This window comes from Cynocephalus volans, chromosome 16 (assembly GCF_027409185.1).
Source record: "Cynocephalus volans isolate mCynVol1 chromosome 16, mCynVol1.pri, whole genome shotgun sequence".
NCBI classification, from domain to species: Eukaryota; Metazoa; Chordata; class Mammalia; order Dermoptera; family Cynocephalidae; genus Cynocephalus; species Cynocephalus volans.
Genome location: NC_084475.1, coordinates 59,310,638 through 59,335,492, shown reverse-complemented (window position 1 = coordinate 59,335,492; position 24,855 = coordinate 59,310,638). Strand labels below are relative to the sequence as shown.

Genomic DNA, 24,855 nt, shown 5'->3' with positions numbered 1-24,855 from the left:
ATGGGAAAGCAAAGACTTTCTCCTCTTTAAATGAGGAACCCGAGACCTTGAGATGGCCCTTGGGTGATAAGACGATATCTTCGGTAGGATTGTTTTTCTGTGATGTGGCTCGTGGTCATAGCCTAAGAAACGAGAGCCTCCTGCGAACTGTGTAAACAGCAGTTCTGTGACTACTGGCTGATCTCAGATGGTGTTTAAAAAGCACATGCCATGCCCAGAAGGCTAAGAAGATACCATTCATCACCATGACTTCTGTAGGAGCACACAAGTCAGCCAAAGACACTTGGTGGGGCTTGATGACTTGGACCACTGCAGCCTGCACTCGGGATGTGTTGTAAGCAGCATTACCAAAGCAGTGGTTAAACTGAACTATCTGGGGCTGGCCAGAATAACATCCTAATGGGGCAGGGCAACCAGAATTTCCACATAATTGATGGGGAAGAAGCCTGACTGGCCGTGAAGCATCCCCTCATACCAGTTCTCATCAATCTGGTTAGTGAGTGTGATGATATCGCCCTCTTTAAAACCCAACTCCCCTTCATTTTCAGGTTCAAAGTCATACAGAGCTCGGCAGCAGGGCTGGTCCATTGCAACACCTGGGGGTAAGAGCAGGAGAGAAGAACACAGAAGGACAAGGGGTATTTAACTCATGGTATCTACCACCTGCTGCACCCACCCACCTGGCTTGCTGTTCCCCTTCTTTCCTCCCTCATTCCTCTTCCTGTGGAAGCTTCCTCTTGCTACTAGATCCCAGTATCCGCTGCCTGGGCATCTTGCCCTCTACCAGTCTTTAGCTTTCTCACATCTTTGGAAGCTGCTGGGTACTCCTGTTTCTGTTTCCAGGGTGAAAAATGGTCACATCTGCTCTTGCAATATGTACAGCAGAGTTCACTGAGGTTTGACTTCCTGATAATGCCCAGAGATGGAAGACCCATAACTTAAGGAGTTTATAATGAGATTTAGGTTAATAACAGGATGGCCAGAATTCTCTCATGTTAGCACTTTAAAATCTCAGCACATTTGAAATAGTACAATTAATTACAGGACAATGATTTGCAACCTCAGAATAATAGTTCAGCTTTCATTCTTAAAATAATAATTTCAGCCTCTGGAAAACTGCTGTAATGTGGTGAAAACAAAATAATATAAAATACCGGGTTCAAGTTCTTCCTCTGTGTAACCTTACACAAGGCATTTCACTCTTAGTTTTTCTGTTTAAAACCGGATATAACAGTAGAACTTACTTCACATCACTATTGTGGCTATTCAATGAAATTATGTAAAATATATATATATAATTTATACTTGGTAAACTGTTGCATTTATAAGTATGAGCAGTGCATTGAAGCTATGGCATATAAAAAATAATGTGCTCTACCTTGAGTAAAATAACGAAGGATGGAATCATCCTTAAAATTTATCTTAAAAGGGACATGTTTTAAATGACCTAATATATTAATGTAGCATACATACACCCGTGTATTGACTCAGACAAGTGCACATAGCTCCCATACCATTTAGGTGGCTTGGAAGGGAAATAATGTATTTTTTGATTTGGATAAAGCAGCAAATTAATGAGTCTCCAAAGGATGAAAAGTGAAATATACGGTTATTTCTGGTCAGGGAGAAGCACAGTTCAAAATAATTTAAATGACTAGTACTGGTAACCAGCTAACTTCAGGGAGTCACTGCTGTTTACACCACACACTGGGGGCTCTGAACAGTGGAGGTGAGAACAAAGGACAGAGAGCTCCACCTACTGGCTCACTTTTTTCATTCATAGTCTCCTGATGGTATCTTTTTAAAAGAATTCTACTGTTGACCATCAAGCACTAGGCATACAAGGAAAATAGGAGAGAGCTGCATATCTTTAAAATCCATACCCAGTATAATACAGTTCCCACATCTTCAACCAAGCAAATATTAAAGTTGAAAATGTCTCAAGCACAGGCTTTTGTCTAATTTGTGTGTAGGGGGTGGAAAGCGATAGTAACAACAAGAAGAAAGCATTATTGGGCATGCATCAATATTCCTGAGAGAAAATAAAATTTAGCTTGTATTATACCAACTTTAGTACCACATCACGATGAATTGGTCAGGGGTTGGGGGGTAGGAAAGGAAATCTAGCAGATCAGATTCAAAATACATTCTTCTGCAAATATATTCAAACACATGCCCCTGTGACTCAGGAAATCCAGCTCAACACATTCCCGGAGCTGCTGTCTATGGTCACATGTGGATGTACATGGGTACGCCTGCCCAGGGGCAGCATTCCCATGCGTGCTAGATTCACAGAAGAGGAAAGGCAGGAAAAAAAGTGAGACCCCCAGCTCTAAACAGGCAAGTTAAGGTGATCACAAAGGAGGGCCAAAATCAAATGTGTTACTTAGGAAGTTAGCAAGTGCTGATGACTGAGAATGAGGAAAAAGCGACATAACAAAGAAAGTTCTACTGAAAGAAAGGAAAATGAGGGACAGAAAAGTCAATGAGAAAGGAAAAAGGGATTCCTATCACAGAGTTTCTACTGAAAAACCATCCTGTAAAAAATTTTATTACTGTATATTTCTTATGCAGCCAGATTGGACTGCTCCTAGAATTTCTGGGAAAGTGTCAAGAGATGCACCCAAAATCTATGTAATGGGATGTGCAGGTCTAAGCTTCTTACCTGCAGGTTTGGGAGTGCCCATGTGGGAGAGACCCCCGTTGGGCTGAGTACTGTCTCCAGTTGGAAATTCCAGGCTCATTCGTGGTTTAGGCTGATATTCCCTTTTAGGCTGAGATGAAGCTTGTCTAATTCTGCATTGAAAAGGAGGAGGAAAAAAAGATTATGCAGTCAAGTAAGAATTGAAAATAAGAGCAATAATAAAATTCAGGAAATACTAGATGGATTTTCTAGCATTGGTGGGTGACCCAATTTACTCAATGGTCACAAACTAATCTACCACAGTAGTGTGGGAAATCTGACATCTGTGCTTTTGTTGATGTCCCTCCATGGTCATATTCTGTCTTCATTCTTTCCATCCCTCACTTCCTCCCGCATTTATTCAGAGCTCTTTATGCAAATATGTACTGTGCTAGGTGCCAGGAACACAAAGATGAATAAGACACAGTCCTTGCCCTCAAGCAGCTTATGGTCCTTAGGGGAGACAGAACGTAAACAACCGATTACCATAAATCATAGTAAGTGCTGTTATAAAGATATCTGCAAATTGCTGCAGGAACACAGGGGTGGGGGGGGGGGGCGCTGGTAAAGGAGGAGTCCACCTTTCCACGGGGAAGCTGAAGAAGGTTTAAAGAAGAGGCGAAAGATATGTAGGAGTTGTTTCCAGATGAACATGTGGAAGAAAGCTATTCCATATAGAGTATGAGAAAGTCTGGAGAGAGGAAAGGAGGAAATACTGCATGCTCTGTGAAAAGTGAACAGTTTGAAATATGAGGAGGGGAAAAAGAACAAGGGGAGACAGAAGGAAAGTGGAAAGGTATGGCCAATATGTATTCTAAATACCCCTAAATGTTTTCAAGTTTCAGGCATTCAGTAAGCAAAGTATGTAATAGATTTGCAAGGGTGGGGAGGGTTAGGGTATGGTGATCACAGAATGATACTAACTTTGAACATATTTCAGAGGAAAAAAAGGAAAGTGACGACTTCATGCTTAACACATGTCACGAAGACACATAATATTTCTTTAATATTTTGAAGTGTACAGTTTTAAACCTTTCTGGAGGCTTCAGTGTCATTCATATGTCCACTGAAGTAAGATGCACTATCAAAGCACTAAAAAGAAAATATAGGAAGAAGGGGAGATCGGCCAGATGGAAACAGCGGAAATAGGTGACACTTCCAATAATAGTGCAGCATAATATGACTGGAGTCTTCATTATGCATGTAGCCATGTGATCAGCTAGGAGAGTCTAACCTGGTCATGATCTGAGAATAAAGTCTCCTGAGGTGATCATTTCAGGTATATATGTTTAGCAAAACCATCCTGCTTAATCTGGCTAAATAAAACAGCATATATTACAGTATATATATGCAGGGCTACTGCATAAAGCTGTGCAGGTTGTGCCCCACAACTCCAGGAAGCCCCATTCACAGCCCTGCTGTGAGGTGCAGCTGAGGAGGCAGAACAAGCTGATGAAAGCAGCTCTCTGATGGCGGAGGACTTGACTGCCATTCAAAGAGACACAAGAAGTGAAAAGGCACAGGCTTTCAAAAAACAGGCTATGGTTGACTGGGAGCTCCAGCTGCACCACCGAGTGACCGTGGGCTAGTAGTTCACATCCCTGAGCCTCAGTTCGCTCATCTGTTAGTTGAGGCAGAAAGTACTCAGTTTACAGGGCTGTTCTAAGATTGATGATGGTATGCATTCAGTACCCACATGGAATATCTGCTCAGCTGATCACATCTAGTAGCATCAGTAGTATCCTGGTCAACATTTGTGGCAGCCAAAACAGGATCCAATAATCTCATAAACACAAGATTAGATTCAATGGAATGAGGTAAAACAAAGCTCAGGACAAAATAAAATGTAAACAAACAATCCACATGGTGCCAGTGTCGGATCAGCAGCCATTTTGGTAGAAGTCTGTCTCCAAATGTATTCTATTATTTCCATTTCTTTACACATCATTTTATAGCAAGAAAATGCAAATGTGAAATTCAGGGAACTGAAATACCTTTCCTCCAGTCTGACGGTGACTTGTTGCAGGATCTGGACTGCCTGTTTGTGGTACTCCAGCTGGGCTTGCACGAGCGCAGAGAGCTGGCTCACCTGTTCAATCTGCAGATTGACGGGGAAATCACTCCTTAGTTACCAGGTTGTTTTCCTTAAGCAGCTACTACTACCCTATACATACAACAGAGCTGGCCAGCCATATAGCCCAGTGCTGGGTGATGCTGATGACTGCGTGGTGAGCCAGGCTAAGACAGATGGTTCTGCAGGTTCCAAATTGATTAAGGTTAAGAAAGCATCCTTACGCTTGGAACCATGCATATCAGTACCATAAGAAGAAGCAACATTAATAAGAATGCTCATGAAGACTATATAACTCTCATTAAATAGTCTCACTCTTAGCTACAACCTTGTTATTAGGATTTGGCTTCTTTTATTGATGTCCTATAGGAAAAAGATGCATTGATCAATGGACTCTTTGCTCCCTATAATTTTCACACTAAGTTAATGTTAGTGCTGTTAATAAAAATGTGAATACTGGTTTCTCATATCAGGCATCATGGGAGGCAGTATAGTATAATGGAAAATCTTTTGTCCTCTCTGAGCCTCATCTGTAATGTAAAGGGGTTGGATCAGGTGACATGCTGAGCTCATTCCAGCTCTAATATTCTAAACACCCTTGTTACTCTTCATTTTGTGTCTTGTGTTGTGATTAGCTGAGTAATAGCCTCCAAGTCAACAGAGGCAATGTTGTCTCATGAGTTTGGATGTGGGGTGGCCCCAGGGAAGGAGCAGTGTGATTCAGGTCATCTCTCATGCACACAGTATTTCTCAAGTAGTTAGGTAAACACAAGTTGTTTTACATAAACACAAACCTACACTGTCTCTGGGTGGTGGGAAAGTCTGGCTATGTTCAACATGCCTCCCCTAACACAGTCAAGAGTAAGGCAATTAAGTAATATGATGGTTAATTTTAGGTGTCAATTTGACTGAGTTAAGGGATACTCAGATATCTGGTAAACCATTATTTCTAGGTAAATCTAATAGGCATTTCCAGAAGAGATTGGCATTTGAATCAGTAGACTTAGTAAGGAAGGTCTCCCCTTATCCAATGTGGGTGGGCATGACCCAATTGGCCAAGAGCCCAGATAGAACAGAAAGAGAGAGGAAAGACGAATTCACTCTATCTTTCTTCTGGGGCTAGGACACCCATCTTCTCCTGCCCTTGGACATCAAAGCTCCAGGCTCTCCAGCCTTTGAACTCTGGGACTTGCACCAGTGGCTCACCCTCAACCCTCACCACTGGGTGCTCAGGCCTCCAGCCTCAGCTCCCCTGGTTCTCAGGCCTTTGAACTTAGACTAAGTCCTGGCACCGGCTTCCCTGGTTCTTCAGCCTACAGATGGCTTATTGTAGGACTTCTCAATATCCATAATCATGTGAGCCCATTCCTGGAATAAATCCCCTCTCATAATCTATATTTATATCCTATTAGTTTTGTTTCTCTGGAGAACCCTGACTAATACAGTAATAAGTACATAATGGCTCTATAAACATCTTGGAAGAAGTTGATCAGCAACTGATGGGTACTAGTTGGGGATGAACAAGGACAGGAAAGCTGGTTTAACAGGTCTTATTACATGAGTGGTTAAAGGAGGGATTGCCTTCATAGCTTCAAAGTTAAAAGAACTAAACAGAATGTAACCTGCAAAGCCATGAATAATAATTTAATACTCTGGAAGTATGAAAGCAGCTTTTAAACTATCTCATCTATGCCCTAAATGTAGTAACTATGCTACAATTATCAATCTCAATAAAAATTAATTTTTCAAAGAAAATGTCAAATTTACTTCAAAATACAGAAAAAACAGAGCATTTTAATCTTTGCTGAGCACTCAGTTCTGAATGTACAAGTTCATGGAAAGGCTCATATTATCTTTTAATTCTATTTTTCTACAAACTTTTTGAAGCACTCTTGTATTTTAGTTGATATTCTTTCATAATATGAAGTCAGTCTGCCCTATATTTCAACAAAGTATGTTTTTTAAGCTATGTGATTTATACACAGATCATCAGAAACATTCTTTATCTTCCCACTATTGGTAGTACTTTAAGATTCACTAATAGACAAAAATCTGGTTAAATCAAACTACTGGAATACAGAAAGAACTTTACCATTTCTCAGTCTATTTTATCATTTAAAATTATTTAAAAGAAATAAATTTCTACTAAGTTCTTATCACTTTTAATGACATACCCCTTAACAGAAGAATCTTGTGCCTCAAAGATAGGATTAAATTAAAGACCACAGGAGAATCACTTACATCCATCTCCAAGAGATTGAACATACTTGACTCTGCAATTTCTTTAGACTCATCAAACTTCTCCAGAGCTTGACGGAGTTCCTCATCTGGAATCTTGCCTTGCCGTTTCTTCTTATAATCGAAGTCCAGGCGTCGACCCTCCAACTTCTTTAGATGATGCTGAGAAAGTCAAGGACAAGAATACATTTTGAAAGGAGTTATGGAAAAAGCCTACTTGCAGCTAACTTCCCTGTCATGCCAATTAGCCTCCAAAATAAGATAGGCTAAGCTTTAAAATATCACATCACCAGAGAAGTAAAGAAACATGCGTCACTAGGGAAGGCAAATGCTTCCAAAGGCTAACTATGGGGAAATATCTTTTAAAACAATTAAGAAAAAGAAGCAAACTGTGGGAAACATCAGTACCCTTTATCTTCTGGCCTTGCCAGGCCAAAGCCAAGCTGGACCATGCCTTTCCATCCCATAACAGGAGCAGGGAATGCATGTACACACCATAAACACACTGAAAGGACACATTTGTAGGGCCCACAAGGGGTCCCCATCTTTAAGAGAAATGGTATCTCAACAGAAGACAGAGGAAAAACACTTTCCTTGAAATAAAGTGAGAAAAGAATGATGTTCTTGCTTTTTGAGTCATCTAGTCTGTTACAATCACCTAAGTTGCTTATTAAAAATTTCAATACCTGATCACCTGAAACAGGATATCCAGGGCTGGGGCATAGGAATCTGTATCTTAACACTTGCCCCAGTTGGCTCTTGTAGCTTTCAGGGAACTATTGATTTAGCTTACGCCTCCCACTTGACAGATGATGAAACAATCACAAAACCTAACTTGGAAGGGACTTTCGATGAGATTTCATTGAATGCTCCACACTGAGCTTCAATCCCTCCTTGCATCATTCTCAGTGAGTGGCTGCCCAGCCTCTGCCCAACATCTTTAATGACCAGGTAGGAAAGTAGTTTTCCAAAGCTAAAATGTATAAGAAGGTACTTCAAAAAGTTTGTAGAAAAATTGGAATAAAAAATATAAATCCTTCCATGAATTTCTGAGGATTCCTTGTATTTTTTTCAATACCTGCAGTCTTTCACTACTAACATGTGGGAGAAAATGCTGGATTTCCCTTTGTTCTTGGGTATCTGTAGAATGGAAGGGAAGGAGATGAACAGATTTGGGGGTGACAAAGAAAGGAGAAGGAAAGGAGGAAGAATAATCCTAGACCTTCCCTCTCACAGCATCCCTACCCCCAAATACACACGCTGGTCCAAACTAAATGTTTCTCCCTTCGGGAGGAACATTTTTAAAAAATATCTGCACTTAACAGTCAGCTGTAGGGTAGAGCATTGGAGTCAGAGTTATGTTTTGGACTTAGGGTGAATCTACTACTTACTAACAGTGTGATCTTGGGCGATGGTAGGGCTGAAGGATATTTAAGCTAGAATAAGGAAAACTAGAAGACCTCACTTCAAGTTATGGCAGTCCATTTTATAGTCAACGAAATTAAGATTCAGACAGGTTTAACAAATGTCTGTTGAAAGAATGAATGAGCAAACATTACACCCCCCGTTAGAGACAAAGCCAGTTGAACTTTACTACAAATAGCTCAACTGTTCTACATACTTTAAAAGAGAATAGTTGGGTATTATTCCTCAATCCAACAATCACTATGAGAATATAAAGACATGTTTATAGAGTGATAGAATAACTACTTAAGCTAACAACCAGTATGACCAGCATTCCAGGAGGTGAAATCATCCCAACAAACCATACAGTAATTAATAAAATTGTATATTCTCAGGGGAAAGATACTATCCTACTGGAGGAAAAAAAGCTGGCTAAAAATATGCAGTATGAAAATTGAATAGAGAGAGTCAAATATACTACTCATGAGTAGCACAGTCACAATAGTGGGCTGAAGGGTATTACATTTCTGGTTTCTCTCAATTTGTCTTGCTGGATTGTTTTGCAATTCACGTGCCCAGCTCTGACAACATGCAGGGGTAAGCTAAGAAATATTTTCTGAAGGAAAACAGTATCTGCATCTGTGTGATTTCATCTGCCCACTTCCCAGAGGACTAGCTGCACATACTTGAATCTCCCTCAGATCTTTGTCATGAAGATTTTGAAGGGGGTCAATGAAGTTCTGCTTCACTTCCATGTCCAAAGAGTCTTTTACCTCTGACAGCTCCCGCATGGCCTCCCCCACCTCACCAAGCGCTGGGCCTGAAAGGGGAGAATGAAGCTCTTTTATGTTAAAGAATAAAGATGAAATAAATGCATTTGTAGTAAGAGGACCCTTTGCAGATAAAAAACCCAGGGATTACCACCTGTCTTCTGAAGACAATACAGACAAGAGAGAATATAGAATGATCTCCAGAGAACAGTGTCTTTTTCTACCTACAGCAGTTTATTCCTGGCAATGGACTCAGTGCTCCCTAAGGGGGTATTATCTCTTATTATCCAGGAATGAAACATTTTGCTTTTCCTTTAAAAAGCAAGTTAGGACGCCCATTGCCTTCTCTGTAAGTACCAGCTTTGCCTAATATGGGATTGGTTTAAGGCCAATGCATTTAGCAGAAGCAAATACCAGCACTAGAAAGCAGGGTCCATCCAGGAAGGACAGTCATTTGCTGAGACTCCACATCAAGAGGAGGTGAAAACAGAAGGTGTTCAGTGTGGTATCTGAGTGTCAGAGGAGAGGGGTTGAAGGAATAAGCCATGTCTCACCTGGGGCAGTGGAATTAGTTACCATATACAAATGAGCAAAGATCTAAGAGAAAGCCCACGTGGCAGGGCACTGAATTATGCTGACTGTGACTGCTCACTCTGTCTCAATACTCAGTTACTGCCAGGCACACCTAATAGAATGTGCCAAGGCATCTAGATATGTCAAGCAAACCTGTTGTAAAGATTGGGGTCTCATTGGGGAAGAAGGAAAAGTAAAATTCCTGTGACAAATCACCTAAAAAATGATGAAACAATTCTGAAAACAAATTCTTGGTCCATGTGTACCAGATCTAAAACTGAGAATCAAAATATAAAATGATTTGGCTAACTTCCTACAGAATTTCTTACCGGCACTAAAATCCCCATGGACAAACAAAAGAATTACAACGTGAGAAAGCACTCGTTACCAAAGTTGCAATCATCTCCAAGCTCTCTTCCAAATTTGAGCATGGCCTCTGCCAGCAGCGCCTCCGCCTGGGGATAGCCTGGCCCCTTCTCCTGGCCACGGATTTTTGACATGGTGTTGATCATGCTGAGCTTAGCTCTGGAAGCTGAAGGCAGAGAGAGAACAGGCTTTCAAAGTAGGCAATGTGATATAGTAGAAACAAGGCTGGAGGGAGAACTGGGCCTCAAGCCAGCCTATAAACCAGATCAACAAATGAGAACTACCTTCGCTTGCCAGGCTTCAGTGTCCTAACCTATAGTATGGGGAGCATATATGTGTGTGTATGTGTATGTGTGTGTATGTGTATGTGTGTGTGTGTGCATGAGAGGGTATTTCAAAAAAGTTCATGGAAAGATTTCTATTATCTTTTAATTCTATTTTTCCATGAACTTTCTGAAGTACCCTTGTGTGTGTGTATATGGGTCTATATACTGTATTAGTCCATTTCTACTGCTTATAACAGAATATCTAAAATTGGGCAATTTGTAAAGAAACAGTATTTACTGCTGACAGTTTCAGAGGCTGGGAAATCCAAAGTCCAGGGAACACATCTAATGAGGGCCTTTGGTGGTGGCTCTACAGCGATTCAGGGTATCAAATGGTAAATGTCTTGAGCAAGAGAGAGCTAAGCTTCTCATGTGCTCTCCTTGTAACACCCATTACTCAATGAATAAATCAAGCCATTTACAAGGTAAAGTCCTCAAAATCTAGTCACCTCTTCAAGACACCACCTTTCTATTACCATAATAGGTCTTCCCACCCTCTTAACAGTTATAGTTGGGATCAAGCTTCAATGAGTTTTGGGGGGACATTCAGTCTACAGTGCATATATACATACACACACACACACATATTTCAAAAGCACTAAACTCTCCCTTTCCCTTAAAATTTTATGAGAAATTAAATAGAATATGTAAAACTATTCTGGGTGAAGCAGAACCAGGGGCTCAGATCCCATCCCCGTGCCCTTCCCTGTCATCTCTTCACTGTGGTGGCCCCAGCTATGACTCTGTGGAGCTGAGTGGCTCCACACATTTTGGAAACTCCTGGATCATGTGATGATTGCTAAGTTTTACCTTAGTTTTATATTTCAATTCCAGGAGTCTATGAGTTAACATAAGGAATTGATGGTAAATTCATGCAGTGTGGACCTTATGTCATGTTTCACTTATACCATGTATAAACTAGAATTATTTTCAAAATCACTTCTCAACTAAGCCTCTGACAGTAAACAGACCCATGAAGAACAAAAATATTGTGTGTATTAAAGACTTAATCACTTCTCTAGCACATAACTGCATCTGAAAATTTGTTTTGTGCCTCAAAGATAGCATTTCAATTTTTATTAAAATAAAAGATGTCTAGAAAGCAATTTCAATTTTAGTGGAAGACACAGTTTATTAACAAATTGTTAAAGCCTACGATTTAATTGATGCCAGGATACCTGGGTTTCTCAGATTCATTATTAGAGTTAGGATTTCTCATTAACCTAGGACTGGGCCCAGGATCCCATCTGAATGTAGCCCTGGTGGAATCACAGCAAAAGGTACTTCCAGCATTCAGTAGCTGACAGCTAATCTTGAACATCTATTTCATACATGCTTTTACTTAAACTTTGGGCCTCAAAGGCGTAGACTGGAGATGAGGACAGTTATCAAGAGAGAGCTGCCCCTAGCCTTGCCCCAGGGATTTTACACTAAAGTTTGTAATGAACTGAGGGTAGAGTCTACTTTAAAAGGCAATCAGGTACAGAAGTCTCAGCAGAACCATGGCCGAACACTCCTATGTGAAGTCCACCAGACTCATACTCGAACCAAGGCTAAGAGTAAGAAGAAAAAAGGCAAAGATAAGAAGAGGAAAATAGGAGAGGATGAGAACACCCAACTTCATGTTGTTGGAATCTGGTGGACAGCAACAAACTTCGGTGAAATTTCAGGACCCACAGCCATTGAAACAGATAAATGAACCCACATACATGCATTTGACAATGGTCTTTTTACTCTGGGAGCTCCACATAAAGAAGCTGATGAGGGCCCTAGTCCTCGAGAGCAGTTTACTGCTGTCAAACTGTCTGATTCCAGAATTGCCCTGAAATCTGGCTATGGAAAATGTCTTGGTATAAATTCAGATGGACTTGTTGTTGGGTGCTCAGATGCAATTGGACCAAAGGAACAGTGGGAACCAGTTTTCCAAGATGGGAAAATGGCTTTCTTGGCCTCAAACAGCTGCTTTATTAGATGCAATGAAGCAGGCAATATAGAAACATAAAGTAAAACAGCAGGAGAAGAAGAAATGATAAAGATTAGGTCCTGTGCTGAAAGAAAAACCAAGCAAAAAGATGACATAACAGAGGAGGACAAAGGAAATGTAAAACAGTGTGAAATCAATTATGTAAAGAAATTTCAGAGCTTCCAAGACCATGAACTTAACATAAGTAAAGAAGACAGTAAAATTCTTAAAAAGGCTCAGAAAGATGGGTTTTTGCATGAGACACTTTTGGACAGGAGAGCCAAATTGAAAGCTGATAGATACTGCAAATGACTAGGAGGCTGGTTTCTGTCTTATCCTTTTGTTTTTTTGGGTGTGCTGCCAGTATGAATCTGGCCCTCACATCTTGGGCACAAGGGGTGACAATCAGCTTTATCTCATGAATATTCACAACCAATGAAAAAAGGAAATTAAAAAAATATATAAGAATAAAATATTCAGTGGAAGTGCTTTTACAGGAAAAAAAATTTTTAAAAATTAAAAAAAGCAATTAGACTGAAGTGTATATACTAAGTGCCATGAAGGGGGATTGCAGCAAGTCACAAAAATATGGCACTATCCTAGTCTGTGGTGGTAGGGGTTGCAAAGAAGCGCTCCTGAAAGGAAGTATATTTAAGATTTGAACCTTATAGCGTGTAGTAGTTAGGCAAACAGCATGTGCAAAGCCTGGTAGTGACCAGAAAAACATAAAATTCACCTTTTACTTACTTTTTTATAGAAAAGTATATCATATATGTTAGATTTCAAAAACTAATAATGCCTCAACCATTTCTGAGGGGACAATATGATCAGAGTATATTTGCAAAGCCTTTTCTGCGGTAAGCCGCATCCTATAGAGCTGGGAAAGACACAGTCCCTGTCCTCCAGGTTCTCACAGTGTGTTGAGGAGTCAAACAGAGAGATAGTGGCAACAAATATGATACTAGTATAATGGCTAATATGCACAAAGTACTAGAAGAACACAGAGAAAAAGGAGTAATAGCACAAATAAAATAAGCAAACACCAGACAATAAAAAGTACAAAATGAATTGAAGGAAAGAAGATAAATGAAGGTCAAAGAAATAGAGTAGCGAAAGCACACAAGGTGGTTAATACTTCAAATCCTGTTTTGATCATTTTACGTTCTAAAGATGTATTCCTTTTATGAAAGCTGATAGTGATTTGTACTTATATCTTGGTTCTGTTAAGAGTTGTCTTCTGGAAAGTCATTTTAAACAGTTTACTATATTGTGGCTGATTTTCAAATTAATCATTTGAAATGTTTTCAGTTATGAAAAGCCTTATTCTTTTACTAATTACTTAAGAACATCTTGGATATATGCTACATTTTCATAAGACAGAAGAAAGCCATATTCTATTAGTTTATCTATTCACAATCTAAAAAAACCTATTAATCTACATATTTGAAGAGATTGGTTTTTAAATTAATTTACAAAATCATTAAATTTTTATTAAGAATCTTGGATTAGTAAAACTGTTCTTGAGAAATATCATCAGATGAATTTAACCATCTTTAAACTAGCATAATTGTTTTAAAATAATTTTTTAAAGTGGTCCTTTAAGAAACTGAGAGTGAGCCTGGAAAATACAAATTTAAGACACTCAATTCCTATAACAGGATCTTAGCCTGGATTGTTTCACCAAGTTGTATATGCCCATAGAGACCTAACCCCTTCTCTTCTAAGGAAATGTAACTCCTCTCCTTCACACTTTTTCCCCCCTAGCTTTACTCTTTCTTACAAATAGGTATAACCTCTCTGAATATGCTGCCTTCTTTACTTTCCCACTATCACTATCCAATTCAAGTTGCCCCCATGTGGTCTACCACACAGACAGCTTCCTCAGAGCACTCTCTCCCCTGGTGCATGAGAGCGGGACGCAGCAGGTTGATCTGTCCATCTCTCAGCAAGAGTAAGCGGAAAGCTGTGCATCCAGTAGATGTTTAACACGTGTCTGCAGAAGGTGTCAAGAAATGAATGAGAAGGTATCCCAAAAACCCATAGCAGTGGTTTCACAGCAGACTCTGCGCACATGCTTTGCTCATGTGAAGAGCCTTCTGAAGCATAACAGAGAATGGTAACTAGAATACCTGTTTCTTTTGTTGCAAAACGATGTGGCAACTCAGTAGATTTTTTTTTTTTTTTAAGAGAGAACAGAAAACACCTCACTCTACTAAGGGTGAGATTCCATTAGTCACCATGAGACACTTGTCAGCCTATGTCTCCCAGACAACTGGCAGCAGGTTTGTACCCTCTGGACATTGGACTGGGAGACTCTTCTCTTTAGTGCTAGAGAAGAGAGCCGAGGACACTCACGACTGGGTGCACACAATACTACATCCCCAGGCTGATCACCCTACACCCCCACACAGCTTTACTGTCCTCCGTGTAAATGGAAAGGGGTAACCACTATCACCAGATTTTGAAGAAAGCATCTAACATGAGAGAAACCAATTACAGGAAACAAAACATCAGGGAGGAAAAAATAACAATCATTAATATTTTCAGGTATCTAAGATATTTTATCCATGGAATACTGAAACAGAGAAGAACTCTTAGAAATTAAAATATAATTTAAATAAAACATAAAATTTAAAAACAAACAGAACCATACATGATAAAAGTGAGGCAAATACCCCAAAAAGTAGAACAAAAAACCAAAAAGATGGAAAATAGGAAAAAAACATGAAATCATCATCAGTCAGGAAGTCCAACAGCTTAATAATGGAAGTTTCAGAAAGAAAGAATATTTTTTTTATAAATTCAAAAAAATTCCCAGAACTAAAGAACATGTGTTTCCAGAATGAAAGAGTCCACTGAATGCCCAGAACAATGGATAGAAATGTCCACAGCGAGGACCATCAATATGAAATTTCAGAACACTGAGGACAAAGAGAAGTTCTTACAAACTTTCAGAGAGGAAAAGATAGGTTACATACAAAGTAGCAAGAATTAGAAGGTCACTGAACATGAGAAAAGCATGAGCTACATGAGAAATCTGCTTAAAAATAAAAAAAAAATGTTTTTCAGTTTTAAAAAAAAGTTTGATTTTTTAACCATGATGAAGAGAGCTCCTCTACTATCAATCTGAAAGAGATGTTCTTTGCTTCAGAACTGTTATTCTTTTTCCTTGTTCTTTATTTTTATTGTAACATAGTTGCTTGTAAATTTCTCTGGGGTACAGAGTTGAATATCATTACCTTTATATAATATGTGATGCTCAAATCAGGATTAGTGTATTCAACATTACATACTGTAGAGAAAATAATTTACAAGTCTGTATTCGAATTATCAATGAAGTATGAAGATAGAATAATGACATTTTCAAACACACACAAATTTTTTTTTTTCTTCTCAAGCTAATGGAAGAAGCATTCTAGTAAAATGAAGGTATGAATCAAGAAAAGAGGATAGGTGTGAGATCTAGAAATTAGGGATCCAGCGTAAAGAAACAGGCGCCAGATGCATGCCGCTCAGGGAGCCATGAGCTATAGGGGAGATCTATGCTCCTCCTTGCTTCATGAGATAATTCCAAAGTATGTATGGCTCCCCATGTTCCCCAGGGGGATCAGATAACAGTTGCCCACCACTGTACCTTGTTTTATAATGCTCCCTTTATTGGCTTCCTCTCTTTCCCTACTCGCCTAACAGGGATTCCTAGAACCACCTCCCAAGTCAACCACTGTGATCAAATTCTTGCCTAATTGTCTGCTTCTGGGTGAACCTACACTAAGAGAGCAACCAATCCACAGTGCAGCAACAGATATCTCAAATATGACAAACACCTGGCATGTTGCAAAATACAGTCTTCTTGATATCCACAGGGGACTGGTTCCAGGACCCCCCGAGCCCCACCCCAGCAACCCTGCAGATACCAAAATCCATGGATGTTGAAGTCCCTGATATAAAATGGTGCATTAAGTCGGCTCTCCTTAACCACAGTTGTGCATTTGCAGATCCAACCAACCATGGACAGACAATGACTACTGAGGGACAATTTTATTGAGAAGAAATTCATATATGTGGCAGAGGGTTTGGGAAAGAGTTAGTGAAAGGCACACAAAAAATTAAGAAAAATGAGATGAAGATTAACTCCAGGAAAAATAAAAGGAAATATAATTATATTATTCTACATGTCTCAGCTTTGTACAAAGTTTTCCAAGGTCATAAAATTTAAATACTAAAAACTGGTCTAACAAAAATTATGCTATTAACATACTGGCAAAATGAGAGAAGTGAAACATGTGGAAGAATGGCGAGATGGGAAAAGAGCAAACAATTCCCATCTTCCAAACTGGGAATCAAACAGAAAACACCTAAAACTAGAAAATCAAGAAAAGGAGCAACATAAGCATGTTGTTTCAAGACTGGAAGTAAGAACCAAAGAAACAGCCAAAAGAGTCTTAAAAGTGTTGCTTCTGGGAAGTAGAAATGAGGAAGGGATGCGCTTTGCGGGGGGACTGCTGTTCCTTGTAAGACACTTTTAAAAACTCCTTTTCTATAATATGTTTAGGTGTCACATCCATTATAAAAACTAAATTTAAAATGTTTCCAACTTATTTTTCCCTCAGGAGAAAAGAAAGTTTAAAATAAGACCTAACCTAGTGACAGAAGTGGATAAACAATACTCATAGTGTCTTGACAATCTGGGCACTCCTCTGACCTAGAGGGTCTTTCAACGGAGAAGTTTTACTTAAAAATGTGTTCACTGGTATAAAGACAAGTGGCAGGGAAGAGAAAAGTTAATAAGGGTTAACAAGTGAAATACTGTCAGATAATGCCATCAAAGGGAAGGGCTTGGTAAATCCACACCTAGGTGATTTCTGGAAGGAAATGTATCAGGTAAACTGAAAGCAGGAAGTGAAATCAGGATGACCATAAAAAGGTTGACTTATTCCCAAAAGGACCCCTACTGTTTTGTCCTTAGCTAAAAAGAGCAGTTTCTTTTCTGACCTCAAAATGTGTGCTATCTTTTAAAAAGACAAATGACGGGCAGCTAAGGCTCAGCCTTAATCAGCTCCCAACTCTAAAGCATAATCTGTAGCATCCCTAACGAGCTTTCTAATTCTGGGAAGTCAAAGCTCTGCTGAGAACTAAACAGAAGCTCTGCTCGCCCTGCCTGAGTTATTTTCCTCTGACCTAAAAGCAGTGTTCATGTGACTCACTGCTCAGTCTCTCTCCTAAGGCTGCTTATCTAGTATGGTAACTAGCTGGGAATGCTGGAAACCCACTACTTCAGCTAAGTCTTAGGTTTTAAATGTTTTATTTTTTAATCCAAATGAACAAAGAGGAAAACAAGCCATTAGGTCTTGCCTTTCATGGAAAGCAGCAGAGTGCACTAAAGTTAAACATTAGCTTTGAGCTCATACCGACATAGGTAAAAATGCAGGCTATACATCTTGCTAGCTGTGTATCCCTGAAAACGATCTCACTCATCAGGCTGTTGATAAAGAGCAATTCAATGATATCAGCTCAACAACTGAAAACTCCCTTCACTTGCCAGGCTTCAGTGTCCTCACCTATAGTATGGGGGCATATATGTGTGTATGTGTGTCTGTTTTACACAACACCCCGCTGTTTATTCAATGATAAAGAGCAAAAAGAGTAATCAGCACAGACAGCACGACACACACTAGACACAGGGAAAGCACTCCTCCTTTCCCTTGGAGGCTCTCTTTCTCTGAGGGTGTGTTCTGGAGCTCTCTACCGACAACTTGGTTGTGCAGGGAACTACATTTCCCAGAGTTCCTTCCCTGCAAGTTTCCATGGATCAGGTGAGAATTGGTCCAAAGCGAGGTTGTGCAGGATTTGGGAGGCAAAGATGAAACACCAACCATAACACTCTGAAGGCTGTCACTAGTTAGGGGCGCTGAGAGACAGTCACTAAGGTGCCAATGGGCTCCACTGTGTCCCAGCTCTTCCCCACTGTGGGCTGAATCGTTTCACTTAAAAATTTTTCTTTTATAAAATTCTTCCATATATATCATTTTTTCTAATCCTCAGAAAAGCCTTCCCTCTTCAAAAGCACCATACTGTACTCTGAAATGGAGCTAGAGGCTATTGGTAAAATCTGATCACACCACCAACTTTGTGGCCCCACAGGAGGGTTTGAGAGGGTGGGTCACGCAGTTGGCAGCCTGGCCTGGTTTTCTCTTACACAAATGAGATGTTAAGGATTCCAAGGCTACTGGGCCTTTTCATTTCTCCTGACTCCATTTCCTAAGGTGCAGAAGGGAGTAGTCCCACTTCTCAGGTAACATTAGGGGCCATGATTTGCCACTCATTCACTCTAATCTTCCCTGAGAAATGTGGTTCTTTGGAAGCACTCCATCTTTAAATTATGCCATAAAAATCTGCTTTATGTGAAAACAACAAAAACTGACCAGGCAAATCTCCCAGAATTAGGAAAACAGGCTCTCATTTCCCCAAGCAAGAAAGGGTTCCTAAGCTAAATTAAAAGTCCTAGCTAAGGAGATAAAAGATCAAAATAATTAAAATCAGTTAAGTAGGCTACACTGGAGACAAATATGTATCCCCATACAGAAAAAGTCTGAGGCTGCACTCACTGCCTGATTTGTTATTTACCAAAAACCTGTTTTTAAAAAGCTTTCTTTATGATAAATTAACAAGTATTTATTAAGCATCTACTATGTGAAAGGGACTATGGTAGGGCAACTCTGAGAGAAGAAAGGCCCAGCCTCTGGTCTCAGGGAGCTTACTGTCCAGCTGGAGCACTCCATTCACTGATGCCAGGCAGGAGGCGGGCCATATTGTGGGTAAGGTCATATGTTTTGCATCACAGAAAAGACAGCATGAATTCTACCTAGAGGCATGAGGCTGGGAAGGCTAACGAAAAAGGTAGCACCTGAGCTGGCTTTTCTGCAAAAGTAAAATGTGGAGGCAGGGAGTTGGGAAAGGCATCTGAAGAATATGAACAGAGGCACATGAAATAGAAACATATCAAGTATTCAGGGGATGCAGAACAGCCAGAACTCTCAAATACTCCTGGTGGGAGGACAATCTTATAGAGCATTTGGTCTGCAATTTGGCAGTATTTACTAAAGCTGAGTAGACATATATCCTTTTACCTAATAATTACACATCTAGGTATACATCCATCAGAAATGTGTACATGTACAGACATATATAAAATGCACTACTCAAAATAACTGGAAAATGGAAACACCTAAATGTTTATGGGTAAGAAATGGACAAATGCATTGTGCTATATTCTCACAAGGGAATGCTATACAGTAACAAGAAGAAAAGAAGCACAACTGCACACAATAACAAATAGAAAGCTGAACAGAAAAAAGCCACATCAAACGAGTACATGCTCTATGATATTACTTAAGTAAAGTTCTAAAACAGACAAAAGTGTATGGAGTTAGAAGTCAGGGCAGCTTATGTCTGGAGAGGGGCTGATCATGTTCAGTTTCGTGAACTAGGTACCCGTACACAGGAGTATCAGTGTGTAGTAATTCACTGAGCAATATGCTTATGATTTATGCACAACACTTATAAAAAATTATGAAAAAAATACTGATAACTGCGTACCACTCCCAGAGATTTTGATGTAATTGGTTTGGCTGGTGGTCTCGATATTGACAGTTCTGAAGTCCCCTTGGTGATTCTCACGTGCAGATGAGTTGAGAACTAGTGCCTTAGGATCTCTAGACTGAATACCTGGGAGGTGATAATACAAATCTGGGATGAAGAATACAGGAGGAAGAGAAGATTTTGGAGAAGTGTGTGAGTACTTCAAATTCAGCCAATACAAAGTCTCACAGAATATCCATATGGTTGTACAGCAAACAACTACACAGATGAGTCTTGAGCTCAAAAGAGGGTGGAACGAGTAAAAGAAGTAGCTTATCTGACAACAACTGGAATCTAGAAGGCTAGGCCATTAGATAATAGAAAGAAGGGGAAGAAAAACCCACCCCCCAATCAAGATGAAACAAAATTGTGGAACAGTTTTCTTTTTCATCAGGTGGTTTTATATTCGACAGGAGAGATTAGCCTTTAACTAACATCTACCATAACCCAGGAGCTTTACATAAACAATTCAACTTAATCATCACAACAACTCTATGGGTCTGATCGAAGTATTCCTTTTTGTAGAAAAAGGGATGGGCTGCATTCATGAAGTGACGATATGGAAGCTTAGAGAAGCTGGAAACCCTATCTAAGTTATCATCAGTTACCCAAAGGCAAAGACTCATGTCTGAGCTACTGCAAAGCCCATTCTCTTTCCTACTCCATCAAATTTCCTATGGGACTGAAAGCTGCAGGTAGAAACCTCCAAGTCTGTACAAGGCTCAAAGAAAAATTTAAAAATCCTTGTCTAAAGACTTTTATCAGTGACTGTCAACCTGTTATATATCAGAATTACAGAGAAAACTTTAAAAAAACATAGATTTTAGGACCTCGTGTGCATTATTCTATTTCTGTATTGCTATGACAGAATACCTGCAACTGGGTAATTTATAAAGAAAAGAAGTTTATTTGGCTTATGATTCAGGGACAGCTGCATCTGGTGCAGGCCTCGGGCTGTTTTTACTCGTGGAAAATGGGAGGGCAGCTGCAGTGGGTACAAGGAAGTCACATGGTGAAAGAAAGAGAGAGGGAAAGAGACAGGAGAGGGGGAGAGGGGGACGGGGGAGAGGGGGAGGGGGAGGGGGAGGGGGAGAGGGGGAGGGGGAGAGGGGGAGGGGGAGAGAGAGAGAGAGGTTGCCAGGCTATTTTTAACAACCAGCTCTCCCAGTAACTAGTAGAGTAAGAACTCACTCATCCACCTCCAGGGAAGGCAGTAATCCATTCATGAGGAATCTGCCCCCATCACCCAAACACCTCCCAACACAGCCACATTGGGGATCAGATTTCAACATGGGCTTTTGGGGGACAAGCATATCCAAACTATATCACCATCTCTGTCTTTCAGATTTAGAATAGCCAGTGGGTGAGCAAGCAAGCCTGGGTGCTGGAGTCCCACTTCTTCCTGGCTCTGGCCAATCACTTAGCATCCTTGAGCTGGTAAGCTGATCATTCTCAAATATCTCTCTGCAGCCCAGACCTTTCCACTGTGTTATAGTCTCTACTCTAATACTTACTTGACTGCACTAGGATGTTTAAGCATCTCAAACTTAATGTGTTCAAACTAAACTCCAGATTTCCCACCATCATCCCATACCTGCTCTTTCTACAGCACTCTCAGTATTCGTATTAATGAACACAACTCAATTCATTCTTCTACTTGCTCAGGCCCTAAACTTTATAGTCATCTCTGATGCCTCTTTTTGTCTCACACCACATATCCAATTAACAAATTCTGTCAGCTCTGCATTCAAAACACATCCAAAATCAGATGACTTCTCACTCTGATCTAAGTCACTGTCACCTCCAGTCCGGATTATTAAAATAATTTCCTAATGGCCTCCCTGCTTCCACTCTTGCCCCCTATAATCCGTTTTTCATATAAGAGTCAGGGTGGTCCTATTCAGTGTAAGTCAGATCATGTCACTCTTTTCCTCAAAACCCTTCAATGTGTTCCCATGTTATTCAGAGGAGAAGCCAGAGTCCTAAAAATGGTGACAAGGTCTAGTGTGCTCTGACCTCCTCTTGCCACCATAGCTCTTTACCTTTCCCTGAACACACCAAGCACACCATCTTCCTGGATCTGGTTACTCTCTAGCTCCTTTCCTCTTCATATTTCTTTACTGCATTGATGACCACCTGACATTAGGTATTTATTCTCCATCAGTCTCTTCCCACTAGAGTGTAGGCTCCATGAGAGCTGAGGCTTTGTCTGCTTCATTCACTAATATATATGTCTAGGGCTTACAACACTGCCTTAGGATAAATGTGGCAGATAATTGAAAAAAAAAAAAAAATGAATGGGTTTCCTCATCTACAGAATGGAGAAAATCAAAGCTACCTTGCTGGGTTATTGCGAGGTTTAGAAATGATGTTTGTAGAGTACCTGGCATTATACTTGGCACTTACAGAAATATTCAGTAAAATGGAGACTATGACCAATATGATAAATTCTTTGCTATATGTTAGTAGGTTATCCAAGAGGTACACTGAAATGAATAATATGGCATCCCTAGACTATCGTGAAGAAGAAGAAAATTGTTAGAGTCAGTGAGTTTAGATATAAATATCTAATGCTGCCTCTAGTATAACACTAACAACAGGGACAAGGGAGCCCCATCTAGGCCAAAGGAATACAGTTGCTAAGAGAAAAATGTAAAAAAGGTAAGAAGGATGCTATGGGATTGAACTGTGCACTCCTCGAAATCCATATGTTGAAGCCCTAACCTCCAACGTGACAGTATTTGGAAACAGGAGTTTTAGGAGGTAATTAAGGTTAAATGAGGTCATACAGTTGAGGTCCTAATCTGATAGGACTGGTGGCCTTATAAGAGGAGGAAGAGAGAGAACAAGCTCTCTCCTCCTGCGCACATGCACCAAGAAAAGACTACGTGAGGCAGAATGGGAAGGTGGCCATCTGCAAGCCAGGACAAGACTGGATGGCACCTTGGTCTTGGATTTCCCATTCTCCAGAACTGTGAGAAATTAAATTTGTGTTGCTTAAGCCACTCACTCTATGGTATTTTGTTATGGCATCCTGAGCTAACTAAGGTCACATTTTGAGGTTTTATGGAACATGAATTTTGGGGAGAAACTATTCAACATACTATGTTGTCTTTTTATATCTAATTATTTTAACAAATTTTATATCAAAGTAATTTTTACAAACTAGCTGGATTCCTACATATATGAGCAAATCATTTATTAAATAATTTTCATCTCATAAATTTCTGAAGCTCTATCTTTATAAAGATTTCGCCTGGGTTTCTTCTTCTTAAATAAGGCTACCTAAAAAACAACTTTGAAAGAAGCCTCATTTAAATATAAAATTCCTTGATTGAATGATTTATTGAGTCCTTGGGTGATATTTTATTGATGAAGTGTTTTATTTCCCTAAGCACATAAACATGAAGTTAACTAACGATTGTGTAATCTAAGATTTTCATAAATAACAAAAGAGGCAGGTCCCTAACATCCTGTATTCTGTGAAGGTCTCCCTATCCACCTGTGTGAGCTACCCTTCTTTGGCAGTTTCACCCAGTAAGGGTCACAGGAGCCAACTGTGAGCTTCTTTTTTCCAGTCTACGCTCACTGATGTCCGGTTGATAGCTTGAAAATGACCGTGAGAGACTTTGCAACATAGAAGCTGGCAAATGATACAAATCAAGGTTTTCCTTTCAGAGAGATGGCTGCTAAACATTTAGCAGCACACAACTGGTTAACCCTCCAGCTATGGGAAATTTCATTGCACTCTAATTCTCTTCTGTGGTGACTACTATTACACTTCTTTGCTTAAAAAAAATTTTTTTTCAAACATATGAAGAAGTATAGAGAATAATGTAACACATTCATCTATACACCATAAAGACTTATCACTGTTAAATACAATGTTCCTGACAACCTCTGAACAGGTACTTCTGTACTAGCATCTCCGTCCCTCGTGTTTCCAAAACTGTGATACAACACACTCACAAACGTGGATGTTGAGGTTCTGACAGACATTTGTAGGAAAACCCCTGAGATTCATTTTCTAGGAAGGTTCTATGAAATGTCAGGACCTGTGACTCTTAAGCCCCTGAGGACTAGGCAAAAGTGGTTTGCCTAGTTCTCAGACACTAAAAGGGTTTGGTCACAAGGACAATGATGGCAGAAAATGGAGTGCTCCTTTTCCTAAGGAGCAAACAGGAGTTCTAATGTCATCTTTTTTTTTTTAAAGTTTCATTCACTATAATTCAAAATCAAGGTTTATAATAAATGGGATTTCCATAGCTCTGGAAACCAGTGGTCATTGTGGAACAGGAGGCTGGAATGGAGAGGTCCAGGACTAATCTGAGAACAAAGTGGGGCATGGAAGGGCACAGCGGTGGTGAAAAGGAATGTTCACTGCTGGAGCGGCAGGGATGAGGGCTGAGTCTTCCCTGCTGCACCCCATCTTCTTCCCGCAAATGATTATGACAAGAATGTTTGGGCAGAGGCCTTTTGTAAATAAAGAAATAAAATGCAACCTGCTTTAAACTGTATTACGGTCTCAAGAGTGGCTTCCTTCCCTCTTCAACTGTGAAATCTCAAATAAAAAAATATATTGACAGGGCATCTGTCTGTCACAACAGGGAAGAAGAAAATCCAACCCCCCACCCTCAGCTAGTGTTAAAGAATACCGTTGACACACTCCTGTTGAAGAGGTGGCCAAGTATTCCAAGTCACATCCTTGTATTCTGTCTGTTAGCACCCATCAGGGAAGACCAAAGACATGGAACAAGTTTTCTGGAAGCCTTTCACTGTTTTTAGGAAGTCAATTTCCTTGCCATATCTATCTACTTTATAGT

At 40.0% G+C, this 24,855-nt stretch overlaps 1 protein-coding gene and 1 pseudogene across 1 annotated transcript in view; one reads left to right on the top strand and one right to left on the bottom strand.

Annotated features, from left to right (window-relative positions):
• Positions 1 to 396: 396 nt before the first annotated feature.
• SH3GL2 (SH3 domain containing GRB2 like 2, endophilin A1) overlaps positions 397 to 24,855 on the bottom strand; it is a 48,568-nt gene continuing 24,109 nt past the window's right edge. Inside the window, exons 3-8 of the mRNA XM_063081085.1 lie at positions 10,128 to 10,271; positions 9,083 to 9,216; positions 6,996 to 7,154; positions 4,678 to 4,781; positions 2,666 to 2,796; positions 397 to 596 (exon numbers count right to left, since the gene is read on the bottom strand). Of these exons, the coding sequence (XP_062937155.1) occupies positions 397 to 596; positions 2,666 to 2,796; positions 4,678 to 4,781; positions 6,996 to 7,154; positions 9,083 to 9,216; positions 10,128 to 10,271 (872 nt within the window). The remainder of the gene's footprint in view (positions 597 to 2,665; positions 2,797 to 4,677; positions 4,782 to 6,995; positions 7,155 to 9,082; positions 9,217 to 10,127; positions 10,272 to 24,855) is intronic.
• On the top strand, positions 11,934 to 12,706 carry LOC134364344 (protein FRG1-like; annotated as a pseudogene).